The sequence below is a fragment of the Podarcis filfolensis genome (genome assembly GCF_964270895.1).
Source record: "Podarcis filfolensis genome assembly, chromosome: 2".
NCBI classification, from domain to species: Eukaryota; Metazoa; Chordata; class Lepidosauria; order Squamata; family Lacertidae; genus Podarcis; species Podarcis filfolensis.
In genome coordinates this window covers 113173737-113198641 of record NC_139605.1, presented here as the reverse complement: position 1 = coordinate 113198641, position 24905 = coordinate 113173737, and the positions used below count along the sequence as shown (strand labels likewise).

At 45.3% G+C, this 24905-nt stretch overlaps 2 protein-coding genes and 1 long non-coding RNA gene across 4 annotated transcripts in view; 2 read left to right on the top strand and 1 right to left on the bottom strand.

Annotated features, from left to right (window-relative positions):
• LOC310755986 overlaps nucleotides 1-18010 on the top strand; it is a 39916-nt gene extending 21906 nt beyond the window's left edge. The window contains exons 2-3 of the long non-coding RNA XR_014544604.1: nucleotides 15405-16305; nucleotides 17078-18010. This is a non-coding gene — a long non-coding RNA (uncharacterized lncRNA). The remainder of the gene's footprint in view (nucleotides 1-15404; nucleotides 16306-17077) is intronic.
• Nucleotides 6181-15826, top strand: MFSD5 (major facilitator superfamily domain containing 5). Of its 2 annotated transcripts, XM_083599405.1 has the most exons (3): nucleotides 6181-6298; nucleotides 9444-9529; nucleotides 13908-15826. In XM_083599405.1, the coding sequence occupies exon 3, from the start codon at nucleotides 13962-13964 to the stop codon at nucleotides 15318-15320; it is 1359 nt and encodes a 452-aa protein (XP_083455531.1). In that variant the 5' UTR covers nucleotides 6181-6298; nucleotides 9444-9529; nucleotides 13908-13961; the 3' UTR covers nucleotides 15321-15826. The 2 variants fall into 2 exon arrangements, with proteins under 2 accessions (XP_083455531.1, XP_083455532.1); XM_083599406.1 differs by lacking the exon at nucleotides 9444-9529 and having other exon boundaries at nucleotides 6203-6298.
• A 5442-nt stretch (nucleotides 18011-23452) lies between the features above and the next one.
• LOC310755959 (pseudouridine-5'-phosphatase-like) lies at nucleotides 23453-24445 on the bottom strand. The gene has a single exon (XM_083599512.1). The coding sequence runs from the start codon at nucleotides 24250-24252 to the stop codon at nucleotides 23557-23559; it is 696 nt and encodes a 231-aa protein (XP_083455638.1). The 5' UTR covers nucleotides 24253-24445; the 3' UTR covers nucleotides 23453-23556.
• Between the last annotated feature and the right edge of the window lie 460 nt (nucleotides 24446-24905).

Here is a 24905-nt window from a genome sequence, read left to right as displayed (position 1 = left end):
ACTCCCTGGAAAAGACCCTGATGTTGGGAAAGATGGAGGGCACAAGGAGAAGGGGACGACAGAGAACGAGATGGTTGGACAATGTTCTCGAAGCTACAAACATGAGTCTGACCAAACTGCGGGAGGCAGTGGAAGACAGGAGTGCCTGGCGTGCTTTGGTCCATGGGGCCACGAAGAGTCGGACACGACTAAACGACAACAACAACCCAGAAATAGTACCTCGGGTTAAGAACTTTGCTTCAGGATGAGAACAGAAATCGTGCAGTGGAGGCACGGCGGCAGCAGGAGGCCCCATTAGCTAAAGTGGTGCTTCAGGTTAAGAACAGTGTCAGGTTAAGAATGGACCTCCGGAACGAATGAAGTACTTAACCCGAGGTACCACTGTATAGTTGTAGCAGATAAACATTCGGCAGACACAGACAGCTTCTTGGTGTGGAGACAGAGATGGAATCACCTGTTTAATGCTTGCATCCCTAACAGCCTGTAAGGAAGCAGCAATCCTACATGCAAACACACAAAACCAAGAGTACAAAATAGTGCAGAACAGTAAAGGATGTCACAAAGCCACAAATGAGAATGAAGGTTGGAATTTTGTATTCCCTGGCAGCAAAAAACTTTAGTTAGTTTAATAGGGCACAGCCATACCCCACACTTAAAGCACTCTTCTTCCCCCACAGATTCTTGGGATCTGTAGTTTGCCTACCACAGAGCTACAATTCCCAGCACACTCAATGAACTACAGTTCCCAGGATGACAATGATAATAAGAAGAATTTTTTATTATTTATACCCTACCCATCTGGCTGGGTTTCCCCAGCCACTCTGGGTGGCTTACGGCATATATAAAAACATAGTAAAGGCATTTAAAACTTAGTAAAAACAGAGTAAAAGCATAAAAAACCACTACCGAGGTGCCTGGTTCCCTGTAGCTTCGCTAAGAATAATTAATCATTTTATTTGGGGGAATTAATAATATTATTTGGGGGAAGGCACATTTCAAAGCACGGATGCCAGATGTTCGACTCACTGGGTTCTTATTAACACGTGTGTTTTAGTGCAATTGGTAGCAGAGCTGGCAGGGAGGAAATTAACCGCATTAACTTTCCTTGTGCAGATGAATCCCCAGATGGGATTCAGAGCAGACAGCACGAGCCAGATGTGCATTGAAGGCAATTCAAATCAACACTGACTCCCAAGTACTGCAGCCAGGGCCAAGGTAGTTATATAGCCTCTGTCCCAGTGCACCTTTCACCTCCCATAAAACAAAACACATGGCAATCTCGCCATGTTGAACTACAGACTACTTCACTGTGGATTTTCTGCCACCTAGTGGATAAGCATATAAATTGAAGCTTTGAAACAACGTTAAAGGACTTTACAGTGGTACCTTGGTCCTCAAACTTAATCCGTTCCAGAAGTCCGTTCCAAAACCAATGCGTTCCAAAACCAAGGCGCATTTTCCCATAGAAAGTAATACAAAATGGATTAATCCATTCCAGACTTTTAAAAACAACCCCTAAAACAGCAATTTAACATGAATTTTACTGTCTAACGAGACCATTGATTCATAAAATGAAAGCAATAAACTATGTACTGCAGTCACACAATCAATCAATCAATCAGTAGCTGAACTAGGTTCCACACCGTCACAAAAACAAGAGCCACAAAAACAAAAACATAAAATAAATAGCAAAAATAGACAGAACTCAGTGTAACACTCAAATCGGAAGCGTAACACTCAAAACAGAAGTGTGGCACTCAAAATGGAGCATGTTTGGCTTCCGAAAACAGTTCATAAACCAGAACACTTACTTCCGGGTTTGCAGTGTTTGGGTTCCAGGATGTTTGAGTATCAAGGCGTTTGAGAACCAAGGGACCACTGTAGTCCATGCTTGCATGGTCTTTCCATACTGACAATTAGGGTGCTTCATGATTGGAGATTTGTTGTGGAATCGTGGCTGCTCATACATACACAAGGTGTTGTTGTTTATTACACCATCCTAATAATAATAATAATAATAATAATAATAATAATAATAATAATAATAATTTATTATTTATACCCTGCCCATCTGGCTGAGTTTCCCCAGCCACTCTGGGCGGCTTCCAATCAAGTGTTAAAAACAATACAGCATTAAATATTAAAAACTTCCCTAAACAGGGCTGCCTTCAGATGTCTTTTAAAGATAGCTACTTATTTCCTTCACATCTGAAGGGAGGGCGTTCCACAGGGCCAGGGGCACTACCGAGAAGGCCCTCTGTCTGGTTCCCTGTAACCTCACTTCTCACAATGAGGGAACCGCCAGAAGGCCCTCGGCGCTGGATCTCAGTGTCCAGGCTGATAATGTAATCATGATAATAATTCCAGCCTGTATCTTTAAAAAAACAAATAAACATTTCCTCTTAATGTGGAAAATCAGTTCAGTAAAGAAAAAGAAACATCAGTGATGCAACTTCATTCATTGCTTGTGTGGAAGCTTGTCGATGCATTTTGGAGGGAAGGCTGCCATGAAATATTGGTGGATGGCCCCAGTGAACCAAACTCTTACTTCACACCTGAGCACAACCTAGCCATTTTGTTCCAAGCAGCCGAATGTTTGCTCTTTTGTTCCATGTCCGGAATGGAATTTCAATCCAGCAAATACAATTGGTATTCAGTTGTTCTTGCTTTCAGTTTCCAAACGGTATGTTATTGATCACTTCCCCTTCCATTATTTGCAATGTGATTTCTTTGCATTGAAATGAACGGGGGAAAGTGTGGTGCCGTACTTCCATGAAGAGGAACCTGTATCCCTCCAAATATTGTTGGGCTCCAATTTCCATCAGCTCCAGCAGGCACCACCATTTAAGACTGGAGTTTATTAGGGATTGTAGGGAAAGATCTGCCAAAAAAGCTGAAAAACATCTTCATGTATGCAACAACGGCCGCGAGAGTTTTAATAGCACAAGGATGGAAGACTGAAGAAGCACCAACTAGAGAATCATGGCAGGAAAAAATGATGGACTATACAGAACTGGCAAAACTGACATACAAGCTATGGGACAAGGATAACTGTGACTTTAAAGATGAATGGGAACCCTTTACAAAGTATTTGAAGACGCAACAAAGCGAACTGGACTCCTTGGCTGGTTTTGAATAAACATTCACATACTTTTTATTGATAATAATCAGCTAAATAGTTTGAGGATCTATACAACTTTGTAACATGCAGAAAACAGCATTTTTAGAGAAATCAAAGACTGGAACTGAGGGAAGTTGGGGGGTGGGCGAGTTCTGTGGGGGGAGGGAGGAAAAATGGGGGGGAATAAGGATGATATGTTTCTGGATAATTTTGAATAAAAAAGTTATTAAAAAAAAAGTCTGGAGTTGCAATCCAGCCACCTTTGGAGGGCCACAGTTTTCCCACGCCTGCTGCGCACAGCCATTGTGGCTAGAAGCCAGCCAATGACACAGCCTTGTCCTCCATAAATTCATCCGACCCCTCTTTTGAAAACCATCCAAGGGCTAATCTAGATTTCCGTTTGCTTCACCGCTTTTTCCTGGAAAAACGTAGTTTAGGGCTGAATCAGGGGAGAAAACAGCAATTAGGTTTTCTGCAGAGTGCCATGTGTTCCAATTTAGCGTTTTCCGGAGGGAAGCAAAGGCAAAACAACTTATACCCGTGCCTAGAATGCACAGGGCAAGTAGTAAACAGTGCTTTCTAGGCACAGGAAAAAGCAGAAGTGTGGATGAGCCCCAAGCGAGTTCCAAAGTTTAACTATGTGCCACATGAAGGAAGTACAGTGGTACCTTGGGTTAAGAACTTAATTCGTTCTGGAGGTCCGTTCTTAACCTGAAACTGTTTGCAGGTTCAATCCCTGTATGGGGCAGCAGCATAGTCCTGCATCGCAGGGGGTTGGACTAGATGACCGTACGGGTCCCTTCCAACTGCACATTTCTATGATAATTTCCAGTACAGTGGTACTTCGGGTTAAGTACTTAATTCGTTCTGGAGGTCCGTTCTTAACCTGAAACTGTTCTTAACCTGAAGCACCACTTTAGCTAATGGGGCCTCCTGCTGCCGCTGCGCCGCCGGACCACGATTTCTGTTCTCATCCTCAAGCAAAGTTCTTAACCTGAAGCACTATTTCTGGGTTAGTAGAGTCTGTAACCTGAAGCGTATGTAACCCGAGGTACCACTGTACTTCCTTTTATTGGTCCTGCTTCAGCGATGTCCACAAGTGGACCTGGATACCTCCGTTGGTTAGAGTGTGGTCTGATTACGCCAAGCTTGCAGGTTCGAACCCTATATGGGGCAGCTGCATGGTTCTGAAACGCAGGGGGTTGGACTAGATGACCGTATGGGTCCCTTCCAATTGCTCATTTCTACGATAATTTCCAGTACAGTAGTGTTAGGAGAGTGGGGGCCCAAACATTTCTCTACCCACTTTCTCAGTGAGAACCTGGAGGCTGAAGAGAAAAACGAATTGATTATCCCATTTCATATTCAAAACAAAAAAATTTTTTTTCCTTCCAGTAGCACCTTAAAGACCAACTAAGTTAGTTCTTGGTATGAGCTTTCGTGTGCATGCACACTTCTTCAGATACACTGAAACAGAAGTTGCCAGATCCTTCTATATAGTGAGAAGGTGGGGAGGGGTATTACTCAGAAGGGTGGTGGGAATGGGTGATTGGCAGATAGCTGTGATGAGCCTGTTGACGACTCTTAACAACTGCAATAGGTCTTACAGGAAAAAGCAAGGGGTGAGAAGGTGAAAAATGGCTTTGTCATGTATAATGAGATAAGAATCCAATGTCTTTGTTCAGACTTTGCCAACAGTGTCCTTCAGCTCTCTATATTGGACAAACAGGCCAAACCTTACGCCAAAGAATAAACGGACATAAATCGGACATCAAGAATCACAAGACAGAGAAACCAGTAGGAGAACATTTCAATCTCCCAGGACATTCTATACAAGATCTCAAAGTAGCTGTATTACTACAAAGGAATTTCAGAAATAGACTGGAAAGAGAAGCTGCTGAATTGCAACTCATTACCAAACTTAAAACCATGGAGAGACCTGGTCTGAACAAAGACATTGGATTCTTATCTCATTATACATGACAAAGCCATTTTTCACCTTCTCACCCCTTGCTTTTTCCTGTAAGACCTATTGCAGTTGTTAAGAGTCGTCAACAGGCTCATCACAGCTATCTGCCAATCACCCATTCCCACCACCCTTCTGAGTAATACCCCTCCCCACCTTCTCACTATATAGAAGGATCTGGCAACTTCTGTTTCAGTGTATCTGAAGAAGTGTGCATGCACACGAAAGCTCATACCAAGAACTAACTTAGTTGGTCTTTAAGGTGCTACTGGAAGGAAATTTTTTTTTTTTTGTTTTGACTATGGCAGACCAACACGGCTACCTATCTGTAACTGGACCCATTTCATATGTTAGCCATAGAGAGAGAGAGAGACAGAGAGAGTGTGTGTGTAATTTTAACATTTCAAAACTTGACTTCCTTCCCCCTCTTTCTGCGGTTCCTTAAGTTCATTTTTATTATTTTCTGCCAATCCAAATTAACTCAATTTGTTCATTTATTCATCTCCTTCAAATATATACTCTTATAAAACTGCTGGTTCTTACAATACACCTGCCAATGTTCTTATCTGTTTACAGTCTGTAAATATTCAATAAACCATTTCCATTATTTTATATAAAAAAGTTTCTTCTCTTGATTTCGTATTAATGCAATGTTGTTGTTTTTATGTACCTGTGTATTTTTTGCCGTATTTTGGTTGGAACTGTCCGCCACCGCTTCAGCTTTCTTTAGAGGTACTTTTTGTAATACGTGGTGGAGCATAAAAATTAAATCCTCTTCTTACAAGAGATGCAAAACAAACAAACAAAAATATTTTCCCCTTCCAGTAGCACCTTAAAGACCAACTAAGTTAGTTCTTGGTATGAGCTTTCGTGTGCATGCACACTTCTTCAGATACACTTCAGATACAGATACAGATATCTGAAGAAGTGTGCATGCTGCTGCTGCTGCTAAATTAAATTTGTATTAAATAAAAAGCAGGACGGACCGGGCGCTTAAAACAGCTCGCACCGCAAAGCAGCCTGCATTCGCGGCGCTCGCCTCCAGGGGGCGAACTCGCGACAGGCCGAGCGCGCGGCTGGCGGCCACGTGACAGGCAGCGCGGCGGCTCCGGAAGCGGAAGCGGAAGCGAGACGTCGGGCATGCAGCCTGAGCTCCCCCCGGCGGAGAGAACGGGACTGAGGGGAGGGGAGCCGGAGAGAGACCCAGGCAGGTTGGTAAAGGGAAGGGCCATGGGCGGGGGGGGGGGGAGTCCAGTGGGGCGGCTGGGGGAGGGGAATTCCCCTCCCTCAGGCCGAAGGGTCGGAAGCGAAGAGGGCTGGGCGAGAGAGGCGACCTCGTTGGCGGGGCAGGAACGTGGGGAGGGGGCCCTGCGAGAAGCGGGGGGTCGGGGAAGGGCGTGTTGCTTCTTCCCCTTCCCGCTCTGGAAATGCGGGTGGAGGACACTCTCGCATTAGGGCTGCCACTTTGTTCTGGGGTGCGATTTATTTCCCCTCCCCCCCCCAATCCATTACAGTGGTACCTCGGGTTAAGTACTTAATTCGTTCTGGAGGTCCGTTCTTAACCTGAAACTGTTCTTAACCTGAAGCACCACTTTAGCTAATGGGGCCTCCTGCTGCCGCCGGAGCACGATTTCTGTTCTTATCCTGAAGCAAAGTTCTTAACCCGAGGTACTATTTCTGAGTTACCGGAATCTGTAACCTGAAGTGTCTGTAACCTGAGGTACCACTGTACAATCTTATCACTCACACACAATTGTGCATGCCAGGCACTCCTGTCTTCCACTGCCTCCCGCAGTTTGGTCAAACTCATGCCGGTAGCTTCGAGAACACCATCCAACCATCTCATCCTCTGTCGTCCCCTTCTCCTTGTGCCCTCCATCTTTCCCAACATCAGGGTCTTTTCCAGGGAGTCTTCTCTTCTCATGAGGTGGCCAAAGTATTGGAGCCTCAGCTTCAGGATCTGGTCTTCCAGTGAGCACTCAGGGCTGATTTCCTTCAGAATGGAGAGGTTTGATCTTCTTGCAGTCCATGGGACTCTCAAGAGTCTCCTCCAGCACCAGAATTCAAAAGCATCAATTCTTTGGCGACCAGCCTTCTTTATGGTCCAGCTCTCACTTCCATACATCGCTACTGGGAAAACCATAGCTTTAACTATACGGACCTTTGTTGGCAAGGTGGTGTTGTCTCTGCTGTCTAGGTTTGTCATTGCTTTTCTCCGAAGAAGCAGGCGTCTTTTAATTTTGTGGCTGCTGTCACCATCTGCAGTGATCATGGAGCCCAAGAAAGTAAAATCTCTCACTGCCTCCATTTCTTCCCCATCTATTTGCCAGGAGGTGATGGGCCCAGTGGCCATGATCTTCGTTTTTTTGATGTTGAGCTTCAGACCATATTTTGCGCTCTCCTCTTTCACCCTCATTAAAAGGTTCTTACACACAATATGAATTTGTAAATCTGGCTGCGCTTGACTCCGCTGCATGACGTTTCGCACACCCGCCTTTGCAAAGGTTCCCTAACTTGGCAGAGAGAGGGACAGAGAGAATCGTAGAATCATGTGGAAACCCAGACAGATGGGTGGGGTATAAATAATAAATTATTATTATCATTATCATCATGTATGTACAGTAGTACCTCAGGTTGCATACGCTTCAGGTTACAGACCCCGCTAACCCAAAAATATTACCTCAGCTTAAGAACTTTGCTTCAGGATGAGAACAGAAAGCGTGCTCCAGCGGTGCGGCAGCAGCAGGAGGCCCCATTAGCTAAAGTGGTGCTTCAGGTTAAGAACAGTTTCAGGTTAAGAACAGACCTCCAGAACGAATTAAGTTCTTAACCCGAGGGGCCACTGTAGTCAGAAGGGACCCGGGGGATCATCGAGTCCCAGCCCGCTGCAGTACAGGAATATGCAGCCATCCCATACGGGGATGGAACCTGCAACCTTGGCGTTATCAGTACCTCACTCTGACCAACTGAGCTATCCAGGCTGACCTGGATAGAAAGAGAGAAAAGACCTGAACTAGCAATACAGGACGTAGCATTTTGCATTGAAATATGGGACAATCCTGAATTATACAGGACAGGTGACAACCCTAGCTCTGCATGCAGCCATCTCCCCTGGGTGGTGGTGTGGAGAGAACTTTTCTCTGTTTCGCCTCAGAAGCGCCATCCTACTATGTGTGTGTAGGGATTTGGGCTATATGGGGAGGAGGTGTATCGAAGCCTGCCCCCCTCTCAGGCTTAGCCAAAGTGTCTTCTGTTCCTGAGCTGCTGCGGCATGGGAGCTAATAGCTTAATCTACCCGTATTTTTCGCTCTATAACACGCACCTGACCATAACACGCATGTAGTTTTTAGAGGAGGAGAACAAGAAAAAAAATATTCTAAACAAAACAGTGGATGTATGATTTTTGTGGTTCATGCTGTGGCCACAGACATGTGATCTGACAGTGAGTTTGGAGTAGCCCAATGCAAAAATCCTGAGGATCCATGTGGATCCATGCTTTGTAACCACGTTTTTGCACCCCAGGCAACAGTGGGTGCGTGATTTTTTTGGTGCAAGATGTAGCCATGGACATGCTATGTGATCTGATGGTGAATTTGGGGTGACCCAGTGCAAAAATCCTGAGGATCCATGTTGATCCGTGTTTGTAACCACGTTTTAAGTGGGGAGGGAAGGAAAAGCACTCGAGGGACAAGGAGCACACGTGGGGTGTGTGGAGAAGGATGCTGCTAATAATGCAGAAGAGGGGTATAAGGGGAGAAGGCTCCTCTCCTCTCCCACTTTGCTCCTTTAAAACAAGCAGACTCTCTGTCCCCCTCTCCTCCCCACTCAGCGGCTCTTCTCCCGCTTTGCTGTTTCAAAGCAAGCCATGGAGGAGGGAAGGAAGGGGAACCATGGATCCTCTGCTCACGACTGCAGCAGATCCCCCCGCCACCCGTAGGGATTCCCTCCATAACACGCACAGACATTTCCCCTTTCTAGGAGGAAAAAAGTGAGTGTTAACGGTGCAAAAAATACGGTAAATCTGTACACATGAATTGTTTTGAGGACACGGTGTTGGCATTGCCTGCCTTAATTTGCTTAGGCTGCACACTTGCCTCCTGTAAGTAAGCCCCATTATGTTAAATGGGACATACTTCCCAGTAATAATAATAATTTTATTATTTGTACCCTGCCCATCTGACTGGGTTGCTCCAGCCACTCTGGGTGCACAGGATTGTGTTGTTAATACAGTGTATTTTCTGTAACGAATACTTTTTAGTTAATAAATCACAGTTAAAAAACAAATAACTTAATGTATTATTACCTGGTTTTAGGCAGTGACGGAACTCACCATGAACACCTCTCTCTTTCTCTTAGAATGGCAATGGCACCCGCCTGAGAGCTGCCAGAACTTACCTGGGAGGTGCTGGAACCCACCTGAGAGGTGCTGGAACTGAGTTCTGGTGAGTTCTCCCTAAAAAAGCACTGGTTTTAGCTTGCCAGACTTCCACGCTTTCCTAAATCTGATTGCAAAAGCCAAATAAGCCCGTTCATGCTTTCTTTAGATCTAAACTGTGCTGCTCCTTTAAAGCTTGGGAAAATAAAATACTCTTAGTTCCTCTATTCTCCTAATACCATTGTGAAGCAGGTGGCTGTTCTGTTCTAAAGATAATCTCCTACAGGCATTGGAGATGAATCTGATGCCATGAATCTGGTGAGGAGTTGAGCATAAATTGAAAACCTGAATAGGGTTTGACCAGTAAATAGAGAGATTCACATTTTTAGGGATCAGTGATAATTAGTTATACAATGGAAGGTTATGGAGGCAAACATTATGGGTTTGTGAGGAAACTATATGCGTTTACAATTGCTTTCTGAAGTAATGAGTTTAAATTGCTCTTTCTGGTTTTCATTGTTAATATTTGCATAGAGGTAAGGTGTGGATGTTGATCCTTATCAGGTTAACATGAGAGCTACAAGCTCCATAGCTGAGTTGTAGGAAAGTTGTAATTCAGGATTGCTGCAATAATATTACACTCGCAGATATTTTTAGTGGCTTCTGCCTCCTGGCTGTAGAGGTATTACAGACATTTTAATAACAGGCTTCAAAGGAGTCCTTGGGAGACAGTTTTGTAGTTCAGCCAACAAAGTTGTTCTTGATTGCTGTGTGGTGGAGGAGATGGCTAGTTTAGCTGGTTGAGCTTGTTTTTCACTGCTCGTATGGGAAGCATTTGAAACAACATGAGGAATACTTGGCTGTAACAGCCTCTAGTAATCTCTCTTTTTTTTTTAATAAAATATTTATTAAAGTTATTGGAAATACAACAAGAAAAATAAAAAAAACCTCATTTTAAACAAGAAAAGATAAAATACAAAAAAGAAAAATCAAAAAGAAAAATCAAAAAGAAAAAACAGAGAATTGAAATCCATTAAGCAAAAAAGAAAAATCAATAAAAAATACAGCAAATCTTCCCATTACTGATCTTTCATTAACTTATTTCCCTGACCTCCTCACACCTCCCTTTTTTGTATTCTAAGTCAATTATCCATTTCAGCAAATCCTTTCCCTCTTTTCAAATTTTTGTCCTGTAAATTTATCTTGAAATTAATATAACTTTACTTTCCCTCCTTTCACCAATTAACAGTCTATTTTTCCTAAATCTTTGTAACATTTCTGCTAAAATCACATAAATTCATTCCAACATCATTCTAACATTCATTAATCTTGCAATGTTTCTGTAAATAGTCTTTGAATTTCTTCCAATCTTCCTCCACCGACTCTTCTCCCTGGTCTTGGATTCTGCCAGTCATTTCCGCCAGTTCCATGTAGTCCATCACCTTCATCTGCCATTCTTCCAGGGTGGATAGATCTTGTGTCTTCCAATGCTTTGCAATTAGTATTCTTGCTGCTGTTGTAGCATACATAAAGAAAGTTCTATCCTTCTTTGGCACCAATTGGCCGACCATGCCCAGGAGAAAGGCCTCTGGTTTCTTCAAAAAGGTATATTTAAATACCTTTTTCATTTCGTTATAGATCATCTCCCAGAAAGCCTTAATCCTTGGGCATGTCCACCAAAGGTGAAAGAATATACCTTCGGTCTCTTTACATTTCCAACATTTATTATCGGGCAAATGATAAATTTTCGCAAGCTTGACTGGTGTCATGTACCACCTGTATATCATTTTCATTATATTCTCTCTTAAGGCATAACATGCCGTGAACTTCATACCTGTGGTCCATAACTGTTCCCAGTCAGCCATCATAATGTTGTGTCCAACATCTTGTGCCCATTTAATCATAACAGATTTCACCGTTTCATCCTGAGTATTCCATTTCAACAGCAAGTTATACATTCTTGACAAATTCTTAGTTTTGGAATCTAACAGTTCTGTTTCCAATTTTGATTTTTCCACCTGGAAGCCAATTTTTTTATCCAAATTATATGCCTCCATTATCTGATAATAGTGAAGCCAATCTCGCACTCTATTTTTTAATTTTTCAAAACTCTGCAGTTTTAATCTGTCTCCCTCTTGTTCCAAAATTTCCCAATATTTCGGCCATTTGGCCTCCATATTGAGCTTTTTCTGAGCCTTCGCTTCCATTGGTGACAGCCACCTTGGGGTTTTATTTTCAAGCAAATCCTTATATCTAACAGTCTCTAGTAATCTCAGGCTCACTCAATTTCTCTTTCTTAGTCTTGAGGAGTGGGGGTGGGGGGAGGCATGGATTGTATCTCTCATGGTGGTGGGGGAAAATCTTAAAGTAATTTGGCTTTATCAGTAGAACAAAGCTGTCTCTTCCCTTCTCACTTGGGCTTGAATGCCCAGCATTGCTCCCCATTCCCCTATCCGGGGGGTGGAGAGTCTGCGGCCCTCCAGATATTGTTCGATACTTCATCTCTGACCCTGCTGGCTGGAAGTGATGCCAGTTAGAAGTCCAGAACAATCTTGAGGTTATAGGTTAGGTAAAAAGTAAAGAACCCCTGGATGGTTAAGTCCAGTCAAAGGTGACTATGGGGTTGTGGCGCTCATCTTGCTTTCAGGCCAATGGAGCCAGCGTTTGTCCACAGACAGCTTTCCGGGTCATGTGGCCAGCATGACTAAACCACTTCTGGTGCAATGGAACACCGTGATGGAAACCAGAGCACACGGAAACGCCATTTACCTTCCCGCCACAACGGTACCTATTTATCACCCCATCATGGGGATTCGAACTGCCAACCTTCTGATCAGCAAGCCCAAGAAGCTCAGTGGTTTAGAACACAGTGCCACCCGCGTCCCTGGTTAGGTATGGGAACATTAGGTTCCTTAACCCCTTTTTGACTCTAACCTCCATATGCTTATGCTTTTACACTCTGTCTAGTTTGCAATTCTAGTCTGTGCCAACTTTAAAAACTACAAGATGAAGTTGAAAGATAAGCTAAAGTACACATGGAAGCTAGCCCTGTTGTTACACGCACACCACCTTGTATGCTCAGAAATACCACTATGTAGCTTGTGAACATAAGAATTGCCCTGCTGGAGAAGACCAAAGTTTCACCTAGTCCACTACTCTCCTGAACAGTGTCCCTCCTGAACAGTGTTTTTCCACCTGTGAAGCATAAGAATATATTGGGCAGGTGGGTGGGACCTGAGTGTTCCCAAAGAATATGTACAATATGAGTAAAATAATCATGATCAAGTTTATGCAATTTCTATCCATTTAAAAATGCAGTTAAAATAAGAGGGGAGGTGTGGGGTTTCCGTATTGCAAAGATGGAACATGGGTTAGAAAACAGTTGAGAAGCAATGCTCTAGGACACTTAACAAACAGCCTGACGATGATTTGTCTTTTGTTGTGTACAGCCAGCATTTTGGTACTTAGAGCTATATTGCTTATGAATGGAAGGCTCATTTAGCAGTGTATTATAAATATTAGTAGCATGAAAGGAGAAGTTGATCCTCTTCTAGTTTACACAAAACTTTCTTCTTGGTTACCTGGAGGTGCCTCCCATTTGTTGCAGATGGCTGGGCAATAAATTGTTCACTTAATGTACTCATTGTTTCAAAATGTGTTCAAAGTTTTGGGGTGTCGTCATTCATGCATTTAAAAACATGTATTCAAAAGTTACAATAAAGTTATAATACAATATATGTTCAATCAATATATCCCCTCCACAGACACTTCTGTGATGATGGTGGCATTAAAATATCCTGTTCTTCTTCAATAGAAGAGAAAAAGGGAGACCAGATTGTGTCAAAGGTATCTTTTTCAGAGATGCCTTTGATTAGTCACTGATGGTATATGAGGCATTTTGACAGAGCAATGCTCCAGATGTTATTAACACAAGCCTCTATTGGTATATTAGAAGTTTCCTTCCATTGTTGGGCAATAACTAGCCTAGCTGCTGTGAACAGGAAGGAAATTAATTATTTAGATTTAAGGGTAGAATTTGCGGTCAAATCTAATCATAACAAGGCAAGTGCCAAATTAGGAGGGATAGATTGTTTAGTGATTTTGGAGGTCAGATTAAAAACTTTCCCCCAAAAGACATGGACCACAGGGCACACCCACCACACATGAATATAGGAACCTCGTTCTCCACAGCCTTTCCAACATAATGGTGAGCTTAGAGGATTTGTCTGTGCAAGGTGTGGGGTGGGGTGTCATCTTTAGTGTGCAGGGTATGTGAAAGTGTTAGGACTGCACAAAAGTGTGCACCGAGTACATACAGTTTGTGCTAAGCTTTTTCAGAAGTGTAAATGCACCACAGATAAACTCTGCTCTGCCCACCTCCAAGTCTTGCTGCAAAGCTGCCTAGTGCAAATTGTCACATCTGTATCTCTTGCCTTCTCTTTCAGGTGTGTCGGGAGCAGATCTTGGGAGATGCGCTGCACATGATGATTTAGAACACCATGCTGGTCACTGCCTATGTTGCTTTTGCTTTCCTCCTGCTGATATGCATTGGCTTGGAGTTCTCCGCCTGCCGTTCCAAGATCACCGGCAGGTCTTGCTCCAACCCAGCCTTCCTGCGGTTCCAGCTAGACTATTACCAGGTCTACTTCTTGGCCCTTGCCGCTGATTGGCTGCAGGGACCTTATCTCTACAAACTGTACCAGCACTACCACTTCTTGGAGGCTCAGATCACCATCATCTACGTCTGTGGCTTTGCCTCCAGCGTGCTGTTTGGGCTGGTCTCCAGCTCCTTGGTTGACCGCCTGGGCCGTAAGAAATCCTGCATCCTTTTCTCCTTGACTTATTCCGTCTGCTGCCTCACAAAGCTCTCCTGGGATTATTTTGTGCTCATTGTGGGAAGGATATTAGGGGGGCTGTCCACTGCCCTGCTCTTCTCCGCCTTCGAGGCGTGGTACGTCCATGAGCACGTGGAACGCCACGACTTCCCTGCTGAGTGGATCCCCGCTACCTTCTCCAAGGCGGCTTTTTGGAATGGCATCATCGCTATCGGAGCCGGCGTGGTAGCCAACGTCTTTGCCGAATGGCTGGGGCTGGGCCCGGTGGCCCCTTTCATGGTCTCCATCCCCTTTCTCATGCTGGCGGGTGTCCTGGCGATGAAGAACTGGGACGAAAATTATGGCAAGAAGAGGGCTCTCTCCAGGACTTGCACTGATGCCTTGAAGTGCCTCCTCTCAGACCGCCGAGTCTTGCTTTTGGGTACCATCCAGGCTTTGTTTGAGAGTGTCATCTACATCTTCATCTTCCTTTGGACTCCCGTCCTAGATCCCCACAACCCACCCCTGGGCATCGTCTTCTCTAGTTTCATGGCGGCCAGCATGGCAGGCTCATCGCTCTACCGCGTCGCAACCTCCAAGAAATACCACCTGCAGCCCATGCACATCCTTTCCCTCTCGGTCCTGATGGTTTTCTTCTCCCTCTTCATGCTGACTTTCTCTACCAACCCTGGGCAGGAGAACCCTTCCGAGTCCTTCTTGGCCTTCCTGCTCATTGAGCTGTCTTGCGGGCTCTACTTCCCTTCTATGGGTTTTCTGCGGCAGAAGGTGATCCCCGAGAAGGACCAGGCAGGTGTCATGCACTGGTTCCGCGTCCCGCTCAACCTGCTGGCCTGCCTCGGCCTGCTGATCCTCCACGACAGCGACTACAAGACAGGCACCAGGAACATGTTCACCATCTGCTCTGTCATGATGGTGATGGCCCTCCTGGCCGTCGTGAGCCTCTTCACGGTGGTCCGTAACAACGCAGAGCTCAGGTTGCCCAGTCCGCCTGGTCAAAGCGAGGTCTCTTCTCCTGAGCTCTGATACGGGATGCTTTTTCTTCGGGGGAAGTTGCTCTGGAGTTGGCCAGTCGCCTGTTGCACATCACAGTGCTGGTACTGTATATAGGTAAGGACTTTGCAGAGAGAACACAAGAGTCTCTTCTGAGTCTTGTGTGTCCTTTTCCCCCACATGGGAGAATCTTTTCTATGCCTTTTTCAATAAGGATTGATCCCTATCGGACTTGATCTGTGGCAAGCATAGCTTTCTTTTCTGCACCGTGGAGTTTTTGATTCCTGAGGCATCTTGACTTCTGCTACCAAAATTTGTGTGTGAGGATGTGGGGAGTGCTTCCTGCCACTTCATCCTCGATAGATTGTGGAAAGTAATGGGTGAAAAGGACACAGCCCTCTATTATTATTTTTTTTAAGTGAGCAGTGAGGTTGATAGACTGATCATCCATTATCAGTATTGAACTTGTTCACAATGTCAGCCAAATTCCATGTTGTCAACCCTCTGCTTTTGGAAAAGAATAAAATACATAAGGCTTCTCTTCTCAGTGTTTATTTGGGGGGGATATATATGGTGAGGCCTTCAGAGTTTAGGCCCAGGATTGAGTATTGGTGGCTCTTCGGATGCTGTAACTACAGTTCCCATCATTCCTGACCATTGGCTATGCTGATGTGGGAGGGAAGGCAAACCCTTCATGCGCACGAATGAAGACCCTGTATTGCTCAAACTTCTCCCTTCCTACTACATAACTGATTTTAGAGTTGCAACATTTTTAGAGGACGGGCAGAAAGGAGACCCTGAAAGGTTTTCCACGTAATTTGATCCGTAACAGGAAACACAACTTCTGTTATCAAGTGAAAGAATATGAAAGGTTTGTCTTTTAGCACATGTCTTGAGATGGAGATAGAAATCATAGAATTGTAGAATTGGAAGGGACCCCAAGGAGCATCTAGTCTGACCCCCTGCAATGCAGGAATACGTAGCTATCCTATACGGGAATCAAACTTGCAACCTTGGCGTTATCAGCACCGTGCTCTAACCAAATGAGCTTATCCAGGCTGATATGAAGGTGCTTTCAGCCTTGGCCAAGACCAGCAGAGGCAGTCAGTTTTTACTTCTCATATCTCACAGGGTCTTCTCATGCCTCAGAGAAGGCATTGAGAGTTTATTGAAGGGATATTGGGAAGGGGGCTTCTGGCAGAAGGAAAACTCACATCTGAAAAGCCACAGGTTCCCCATCCCTGGTTTAACAGCTGGAATATTTTGAATTCCTTATGTGGTGTCAGGATCTTTTGCAAGTCTTTCTTGGAGTATTTTACTTTTTTTCTGCAGTTGGGCGTTGTTTGACTGCACAGTAATAAAAAATAATTTCTGATTACTACTTTTTTGCTTTCGTTTCAAGTTTTTCATGCTGTTTACGGAGAGTAACAAATGAATATGAACGTCTGCTGAGTCTCTGGGTGTCAGCCACTCTGGACACTTGGAAAGATAGCATGAAAATGCTTTCATAGTAACGGAGGCTCAGACCAAAAAAGGTGGAGGTGTGGTAAGAGTTGTTAATAACCAGTATGAGACACTTTACAGCAGGTAAAGTGTGGGTATTAATTTATTGTTTAGTTTATTATTAAATTTGCATACCACCCTTCATCCAAAGATCTCAGGTTCACAGCAAAAAAAGAAAGAGATAAAAACAAAATATATAACAAACATAAACACATAACCTCGCATCTACTCCTACAGACACATTTAAAATGGCATACAATATTAATCAGCCCAAGGCCTGGTTGAAGAGGAATGCGAGCCTCCTTGGGGAGATTATTCCACAAACGGGGAGACTCTGCAGAAAGGGCCCGTTCTCGTGTTGCCACCCTCTGGACCTCTCGTGGAGAAGGCACACAAAGAACAGCCTCAGATGATGATTGCAGGTAGGACTTGCAGCCAGTAGCATTCTTTTCCCAGACTATGATTTAGAATCATAGACCAAAGGTTCATGTGGTCCAGAATTCTGTTCCCAGCAACGGCTGGGCAGAAAACTGCTGCTTTCTCAGATGCACCTGATACTCAGGCAGTCTGCCTCTTGACACAAAGGTTCCATTTAGTGCAGGCTTCCTCAACCCTGGCCCTCCAGGTGTTTTTGGCCTACAACTCCCATGATCCCTAGCTAGCAGGACCAGTGGTCAGGGATGATGGGAATTGTAGTCTAAAAAACATATCGAAGGCTGAGGTTGAGGAAGCCTGATTTAGTGCTTTGTTGAAATCAGGGCAGGGTAACCAGACTGCCAGCTCCCTTCAGCCCCAAGCCAGCATAGCCGGTGGCTAGAATGATGTGCTTTGTTGTACAACAACATCTGGAGGACCACAGATTCCCCACCCATGGCTTAAAGCCTCTTCTCCGTGAGTGACTCATTCCCTTACACAATGCAAGTGTCGTTGCAACATGTCGCTCATTAACTGATAAAATCTTGTTTTCAAAGCTAGCTCCGATTTACGGTATAGATTATTGCAGCTTACTAAAGTAAATAAATGATAAAAACCACAGGCGTTGGGAACATTTCAGAAAAGGCATCTGTGGCGTTTGTACAGCATCCTCTCTCCCACAGGAGGAAATGCTCTTTCTAAAATGGTGCTGCTCTGCCATGCAGATGTGTCACCTAAAGAAAAACCAGTCATGTTTGCTTTCATCAGAATAATGCAGTTATGTGGAGATTTAATTGATCTTTTTCACGGGCGACAGTTCTACTTGGTTTGTTTTTTTCCCAGATGATCTTTATTGAAATTTTTAGTTACATACTGTACATACACATACATTATATTTCACATTTGTTCTTGCTCTCCCGAGCTGATTCCCTCCTTCCTTCTTCTGGCTTTTTTGTGCCCTCTTTGACTTTTTGCATTGTCTTGGTTTTCCACAAGATTGTTCATTTTTTCCATTAAATGTCCGTAAACAAATAACTCTTTCTATATATACAAATTCTTGCTGTCTGTCTATATTCATTTACAAATATTGTTCAATAATAATCCTAATACGTATACATTTTTAATTCATTTTGATATTATTATCCAGTAAATTTCTTGTAGTTAGGGACGCGGGTGGCGCTGTGGGTAAAACCTCAGCGCCTAGGACTTGCCGATCAGAAGGTCGGCGGTTCGAATCCCCGCGGCACGGTGCGCTCCCGTTGCTTGGTCCCAGCGCCTGCCAACCTAGCAGTTCGAAAGCACCCCCGGGTGCAAGTAGATAAATAGGGACCGCTTACTAGCAGGAAGGTAAACGGCGTTTCCGTGTGCTGCGCTGGCTCGCCAGATGCAGCTTGTCACGCTGGCCACGTGACCCGGAAGTGTCTGTGGACAGCGCTGGCTCCCGGCCTATAGAGTGAGATGAGCGCACAACCCTAGAGTCTGTCAAGACTGGCCCGTACGGGCAGGGGTACCTTTACCTTTACCTAAATTTCTTATATTTTCCCGTTATGAGATATTATTTTAATTCTACTGGTTTCCCTATTTCACATCATCTCTATATATAACATAAATTTTCCCCATTCTTTTTGATATGTTTCATCCCCCTGATGTCGATTTTTTGCAGTTAATTTGGCTATTTCTTCGAACCGCCGACCTTCTGGCTCTGTGGTTTAAGCCACAGCGCCACCCGCACCCCCTCTTCGCAGTATCCTTGCCCAATTAACATCATCTTGTGTACAGAGAGGGTTGCAAGAGCAGTCATACTTGACAAACCTGTTGGACTGTTCCTACTTTCAGCCCAGAATTATCAACCTAACTTAGTTCAGGTGGTATTTGTTTTGGAGGGTTTGTCACACCCATACATTTGCCACCGCATGCTGAAAATTGTGCTCGGCTATCTCTAATTCGGGACGCAGGTGGCGCTGTGGGTTAAACCACAGAGCCTAGGACTTGCCGATCAGAAGGTCAGCGGATCGAATCCCCGCAACGGGGTGAGCTCCCATTGCTCGGTCCCTGCTCCTGCCAACCTAGCAGTTCAAAAGCACGTCACAGTGCAAGTAGATAAATAGGAACCGCTCTGGTGGGAAGGTAAACGATGTTTCCGTGCACTGCTCTGGTTTGCCAGAAGCGGCTACGTCAGGCTGGCCACATGACCCGGAAGCTGTACGCTGGCTCCCTCGGCCAATAAAGTGAGATGAGCGCCGCAACCCCGAGTCGGCCACGACTAGACCTAATGGTCAGGGGTCCCTTTACCTTTACCTATCTCTAATTCAGAATGAAATAAATGCTCGAATGCTGGTGCATGGTTGTATTGTGCATTTGTGGTGCGTATGAAAGGTGCTTATTTGTTCCAGGTGGCCCTTCATACTTGCAATGTGACTCAGATCTTATGATGAAGTGCGGTATATAAATCTAATAAATACAAAAATATAAAAGTAATATTGAGTAGTCACTTTAGGCAGCCAATTCTATTGGGTGTGCCATTTTCCTGCTATCAATCTCCAGTTGTGAGCCCTTGTTAAAGGGAAGAGGCTTTGCTTCAGGTGCAAAAGTACCCTTAGGCATTAATCCACCCCCATCCCCAAATTATTTCTCTTGCTTATACGGTTCTTCCAGTGCACTTTTTATGCTACAGATTTTACAGAGGCAACAAGCCTTAGTTTCCCCTCTGTCTGTGCTGGAAGTTAGGAAGCTCTCTCGGGGGCAGATCCAACACATTACAGTGGTACCTCAGGTTACATACGCTTCAGGTTACATACGCTTCGGGTTACAGACTCCGCTAACCCAGAAATAGTGCTTCAGGTTAAGAACTTTGCTTCAGGATGAGAACAGAAATCGTGCTCCGGCGGCGCAGCAGCAGCAGGAGGCCCCATTAGCTAAAGTGGTGCTTCAGGTTAAGAACAGTTTCAGGTTAAGAACAGAGCTCCGGAACAAATTACAGTAAGTACTTAACCCGAGGTACCACTGTAATTTGAAGGACATTCAACAAATATTCAAATCTCATGACCTCTCCGCAAAGAATCCTGGGAATTGTAGTTTGGGGGCACTGGGAGTTGCAGTTCTGTGGGGGAAAAACTACAGTTCCAAGGATTCCCATGGGGTAAGTCTTGTGCGCTGAGTGTGTTTTAAATGTATGGTGTCAATCTGCCCTTGTAGATATTCCAACACAGAAAAGTGTCTTATTACTTAGACGACTGGTTCATTTAGCTCAGTATTGTCCACACTGACTGATGGTGGCACTTCAGACAAGGGTTTTTTCCCCAGCCCTACCTAGAGATGCGGGGGACGCGGATAGCACTGTGGGTTAAACCACAGAGCCCAGGACTTGCCGATCAGAAGGTCGGCGGTTCGAATCCCTGTGACGGGGTGAGCTCCCGTTGCTCGGTCCCTGCTCCTGCCAACCTAGCAGTTCGAAAGCACGTCAAAGTGCAAGTAGATAAATAGGTACCGCTCCGGCGGGAAGGTAAACGGCGTTTCCGTGCGCTGCTCTGGTTCGCCAGAAGCGGCTTAGTCATGCTGGCCACATGACCTGGAAGCTGTCTGCGGAGAAACACCAGCTCCCTCGCCCTATAGAGCGAGATGAGCGCGCAACCCCAGAGTTGGTCACGACTGGACCTAATGGTCAGGGGTCCCTTTACCCTTTACCTTTACCTAGAGATGCTGGGAATCGAAACGGGGTACAGTGGTACCTCAGATTACATACGCTTCAGGCTACAGACTCCGCTAACCCAGAAATAATGCTTCAGGTTAAGAACTTTGCTTCAGGATGAGAACAGAAATCGGGCTCCGGCGGCGCGGCAGCAGCAGGAGGCCCCATTAGCTAAAGTGGTGCTTCAAGTTAAGAACAGTTTCAGGTTAAGTACGGACCTCCGGAACGAATTAAGTACTTAACCCGAGGTACCACTGTATTGTGTTCACAGCACCCAAGAACAACCTCATGACTTTAACACTCGAGACAGAATACCCCACAAGTGCCTCCCCCTCTCTTCCTGGGAGTAAAAATAATCATTTCCTGTCCTTTCGTAACACCCCAAGTCAGTGTGGCCTGTGGCAGCTGTCTCAATCTGCCTAATAGGGCTGGTCGTCTTTCCACATAAGGTATAGAAGTCTCTATGTAATGAAAAACAACAACACCCATAAATGCCACCATTCCTGTGAAAGAATTACGTGGTAATTCTACTTCTAGCCTGCAAAGTGTGTGCTGTAAAAGGTGTATCTAAAGGTAAGTTTGCAGTGCTCCTGCAGGTTGCCTTTTTTGGCACTGGGGGGAGAAATGCCAAAAATAATGGTTATTGGCAGAGATGTTATACCAAGTAAAAGGATGAGTAGGGACAAGTTTGTGGATAGAGAAAGGGTTTTCTGTGGGACCTGCTCTTCATCCGATGAGCTATTTTATCTCGCTGCAGAATCCCTGTAATACCCAACCACCCAGTAGCTACTGCAATGTCCTGGTGCAGTATTTTTTTACTTTTCTAACAAAAAGGGCCATCTAATCTACCCCCATAATTTAGCCCGGACACTGAAATCCAGCTCTGAGTGCTTTCTGGCAGTTCCCTCGCTGTGAGAAGTGAAGTTAAAGGGAACCAGGCAGAGGTACTTCTCGGTAGTGGCACCCGCCCTGTGGAACACCCTCCCATCAGATGTCAAGGAGATAAAGAACGACACAACTTTTAGAAAACATCAGGAGGCAGCTCTGTATCGGGAAGGTTTTAGTGTTTGATGTTTTATTATGTTTTTATGTGTGCTGGAAGCTGCCCCGAGTGGCTGGGGAAACCCAGCCAGATGAGTGGGGTATAAATAATAAAATTATTATTATTAGATTAAGATCATGCTGCAGGAGGAAGGGTTCAGTTTAAATTTATAAATTTCTAGTTACATTCTGAGTAGTCCTTCATAAAGATGTAAACTGGAGGCGGAGATGTCTAAACAGCATACTACTTATAAATTACTTTTAAAAACCTGTACTTCTGTAAACACAAACAAGACCAAGCTTTCCGGTTTATAATGTATAGAGTTAACTGGGCAACAATCCTTGAGACAAACGAGACTTTGGTGGCAGTATAACGTTTTCTACTTTGTGCCATCTCCCTTTCAATCCAGATTTTATATGTTTGGAGTGGTTGGGAGTTGAGACTAGAGCATTGGGTGACCCAAGTTCAGATCCCCAGTTCATGCAAAGAGCTAGCTGACTGTGGCTCAGTCCACCATCTCAGCCTAACCTATCTCTAGAGAATGGGAGAATCACATATGCTCCCTTAAGCTAACAAAGGCGTGAGACAAATGCAATAAAAAAAGAGTAAATAAAACCAGAAGGCAGATCATTGCAAAATGTGGAAAGATAAACAAGGCAACATTGTCCTAGAAACTCCAGCAGGTCCAGAATGCTGCAGCGAGGCTCCTCATGGGGTCTCTGCCATGGGAGCATATTCACCCAGTGCTTTTCCAGCTGCACTGGCTCCCGGTGGAGTACAGGGTCAGATTTAAGGTGCTGGTTTTGACCTTTAAAGCCCTTCACGGCCTGGGACCCTAATACCTACAGGACCGCCTCTTTTGGTACGCCCCATGGAGGACCTTAAGGTCCATAAATAGCAGCACCCTAGTGGTCCCAGGCCCTAAGGAAGTTAGATTAGCCTCAACCAGAGCCAGGGCCGTTTCAACACTGGCCTGGTGGAACGCTCTGCCTCATGAGACCAGGGCCTGATTTCTTTCCGCAGGGCCTGTAAGACAGAGTTGTTCCGCCAGGCCTTTGGCTTGGAGCCAGTTTGATTCCCTCCCCCTCTTTCTTTTCTCTTTTCCTTTCTCCTCCTGTGATGAGGCTGCATTTTAATATTTTAATATATTTTAATGTTGCATTTAAGTTGTATTTATTTAAGTTGTTGTTATTACTGCTTGTTAGCCACCCTGAGCCCGGCCTTGGCTGGGGAGGGCGGGGTATAAATAAAAATTATTATTATTATTAACACAGTAGGCAAGCTTTGAAAAATGTTTGCATTCACACCCAAGGATTCCCCAGCCCCTTTTCCACCCCTGTCTGGTATTCCCCAAGTGGCTCTGCAATTCAGTGTCAAATCTCTTTGGAGGGGCGGGGGCTACTGCCAAAAATGGGACTTTCAGAAGTCAGCTGCTAAGAGGGGCATAGCATGCACGGCCCATTTTTTCTCTCTAGCATTCACGGATTTCAATAAATGAGCTGGCAGAAATGGAGACTATAACTTATAATAAGGCTGACGAGCCTTTTAATAATAAAAAATAAGGAGTTTGCTATTTTCTCCAATATGGCAAGATTAACGCAGTCAACATGAAACTGTATCCCTTATTGAAATTTTGGCAAGCCGAACATTTCTGGCTTGAAGTCACTCATGGAGGGGAGAACCAGGGTTGCTTCCTTGGTTAACTCTTTCGCCAGGTGTTCATCCGGAACCATGACCACTTGCATGCCGGCACTTACACCTGACTTGACCCCATTGGGCGCATCTTCAAACACGAGGCACTTTTCTGGAGGGGCCGGAGGGTCAAATTTCCTTGCGCAGACCAGAAAAATATCAGGCGCTGGCTTGCCAGCCTTCACTTCTGGGTGATCTCCCAGCACAATATGGTGAAATAATTGAAATATGGCCTGGTGGTGGACTGTTTTCATGTCAAAAGATTCTTTAATGGAGCTGCTGGCCACAGCGATGGGTATCTTGTGCTGATGCAAATGGCGGATTAGTTTTTCTGTGCCTGGCAAAAACACAGATTTGGGGAACAACTCTTTCTTCTTCTTCTTACTTTCTTCCATGATTTGGTCAGGGCTTATGGGGAGGTCCAGGGCCTTTTGGATCATCACCACCGCTTCCGCTTCCCTTCTGCCCATGATGGAGGCTTTCACCTCCCAAGTGAACTGCTTCCCGTAGGGGCCGCACACATCATTCATCACCTCGGTGTAAAGGGTTTCGGTATTCAGAAGGGTGCCGTCCAGGTCAAAAATGACGTGAGTGACGGGCTGGAGAGGTTTGGAGCTGGTGGCCATCAGGTCGACCTCCGACCAGTTGCAGCTCAACAACCGTCGAGCAAAACCGCTGGGTAGGTAAGCCAGGGGGCGCGCGCGCGCGCGCTGCCGTTGCCCCGACAGCTTCTATGATTTCACCCCCGCTGTGCAAACTGCACCGACCATTCTATGTCGTCTTTTAAGGTGGCGGCAGCAACAGCAGCACCTTTGGCTCTGACTGTCGCAACTTCCCCTCTGAAAGCTGATGATTCCCCACTTAGGGAACCGACGGCGTCCGTGGGCTGCTTGCAGCAATCGCGGCCAAAGAAGCTGGCGGTGGCGCAATATCAGGGGGGCCCGTGGTGCAAAAGAGCGACGGCTCTCGATCTCTTGATCACCGCGACCCTGTGCGTGCAGGTCTCCCTGCCGGGGCTGGAGAGCCTATGGGCATCCAGGCTACTGGACTCCCAGCTGCTATGCAAACTGGGACTGATGGGAATTGGTAGTCCAGAAGGCGAGAGGTTCTCCAAGCCCAGCACCACGGACTTCAACCCGTTCCTTTTGCGCAGGGCAACACTGGGGATGATTTGTTCCTGCACTGTCGATTGGCTTTGGTCTTCCCCCTTTACTGCGACACTTGCTTGGGAGTAAGACGCCTTAAAATCAGGGCGGCTTACTCCTGGGTAAATAATGGC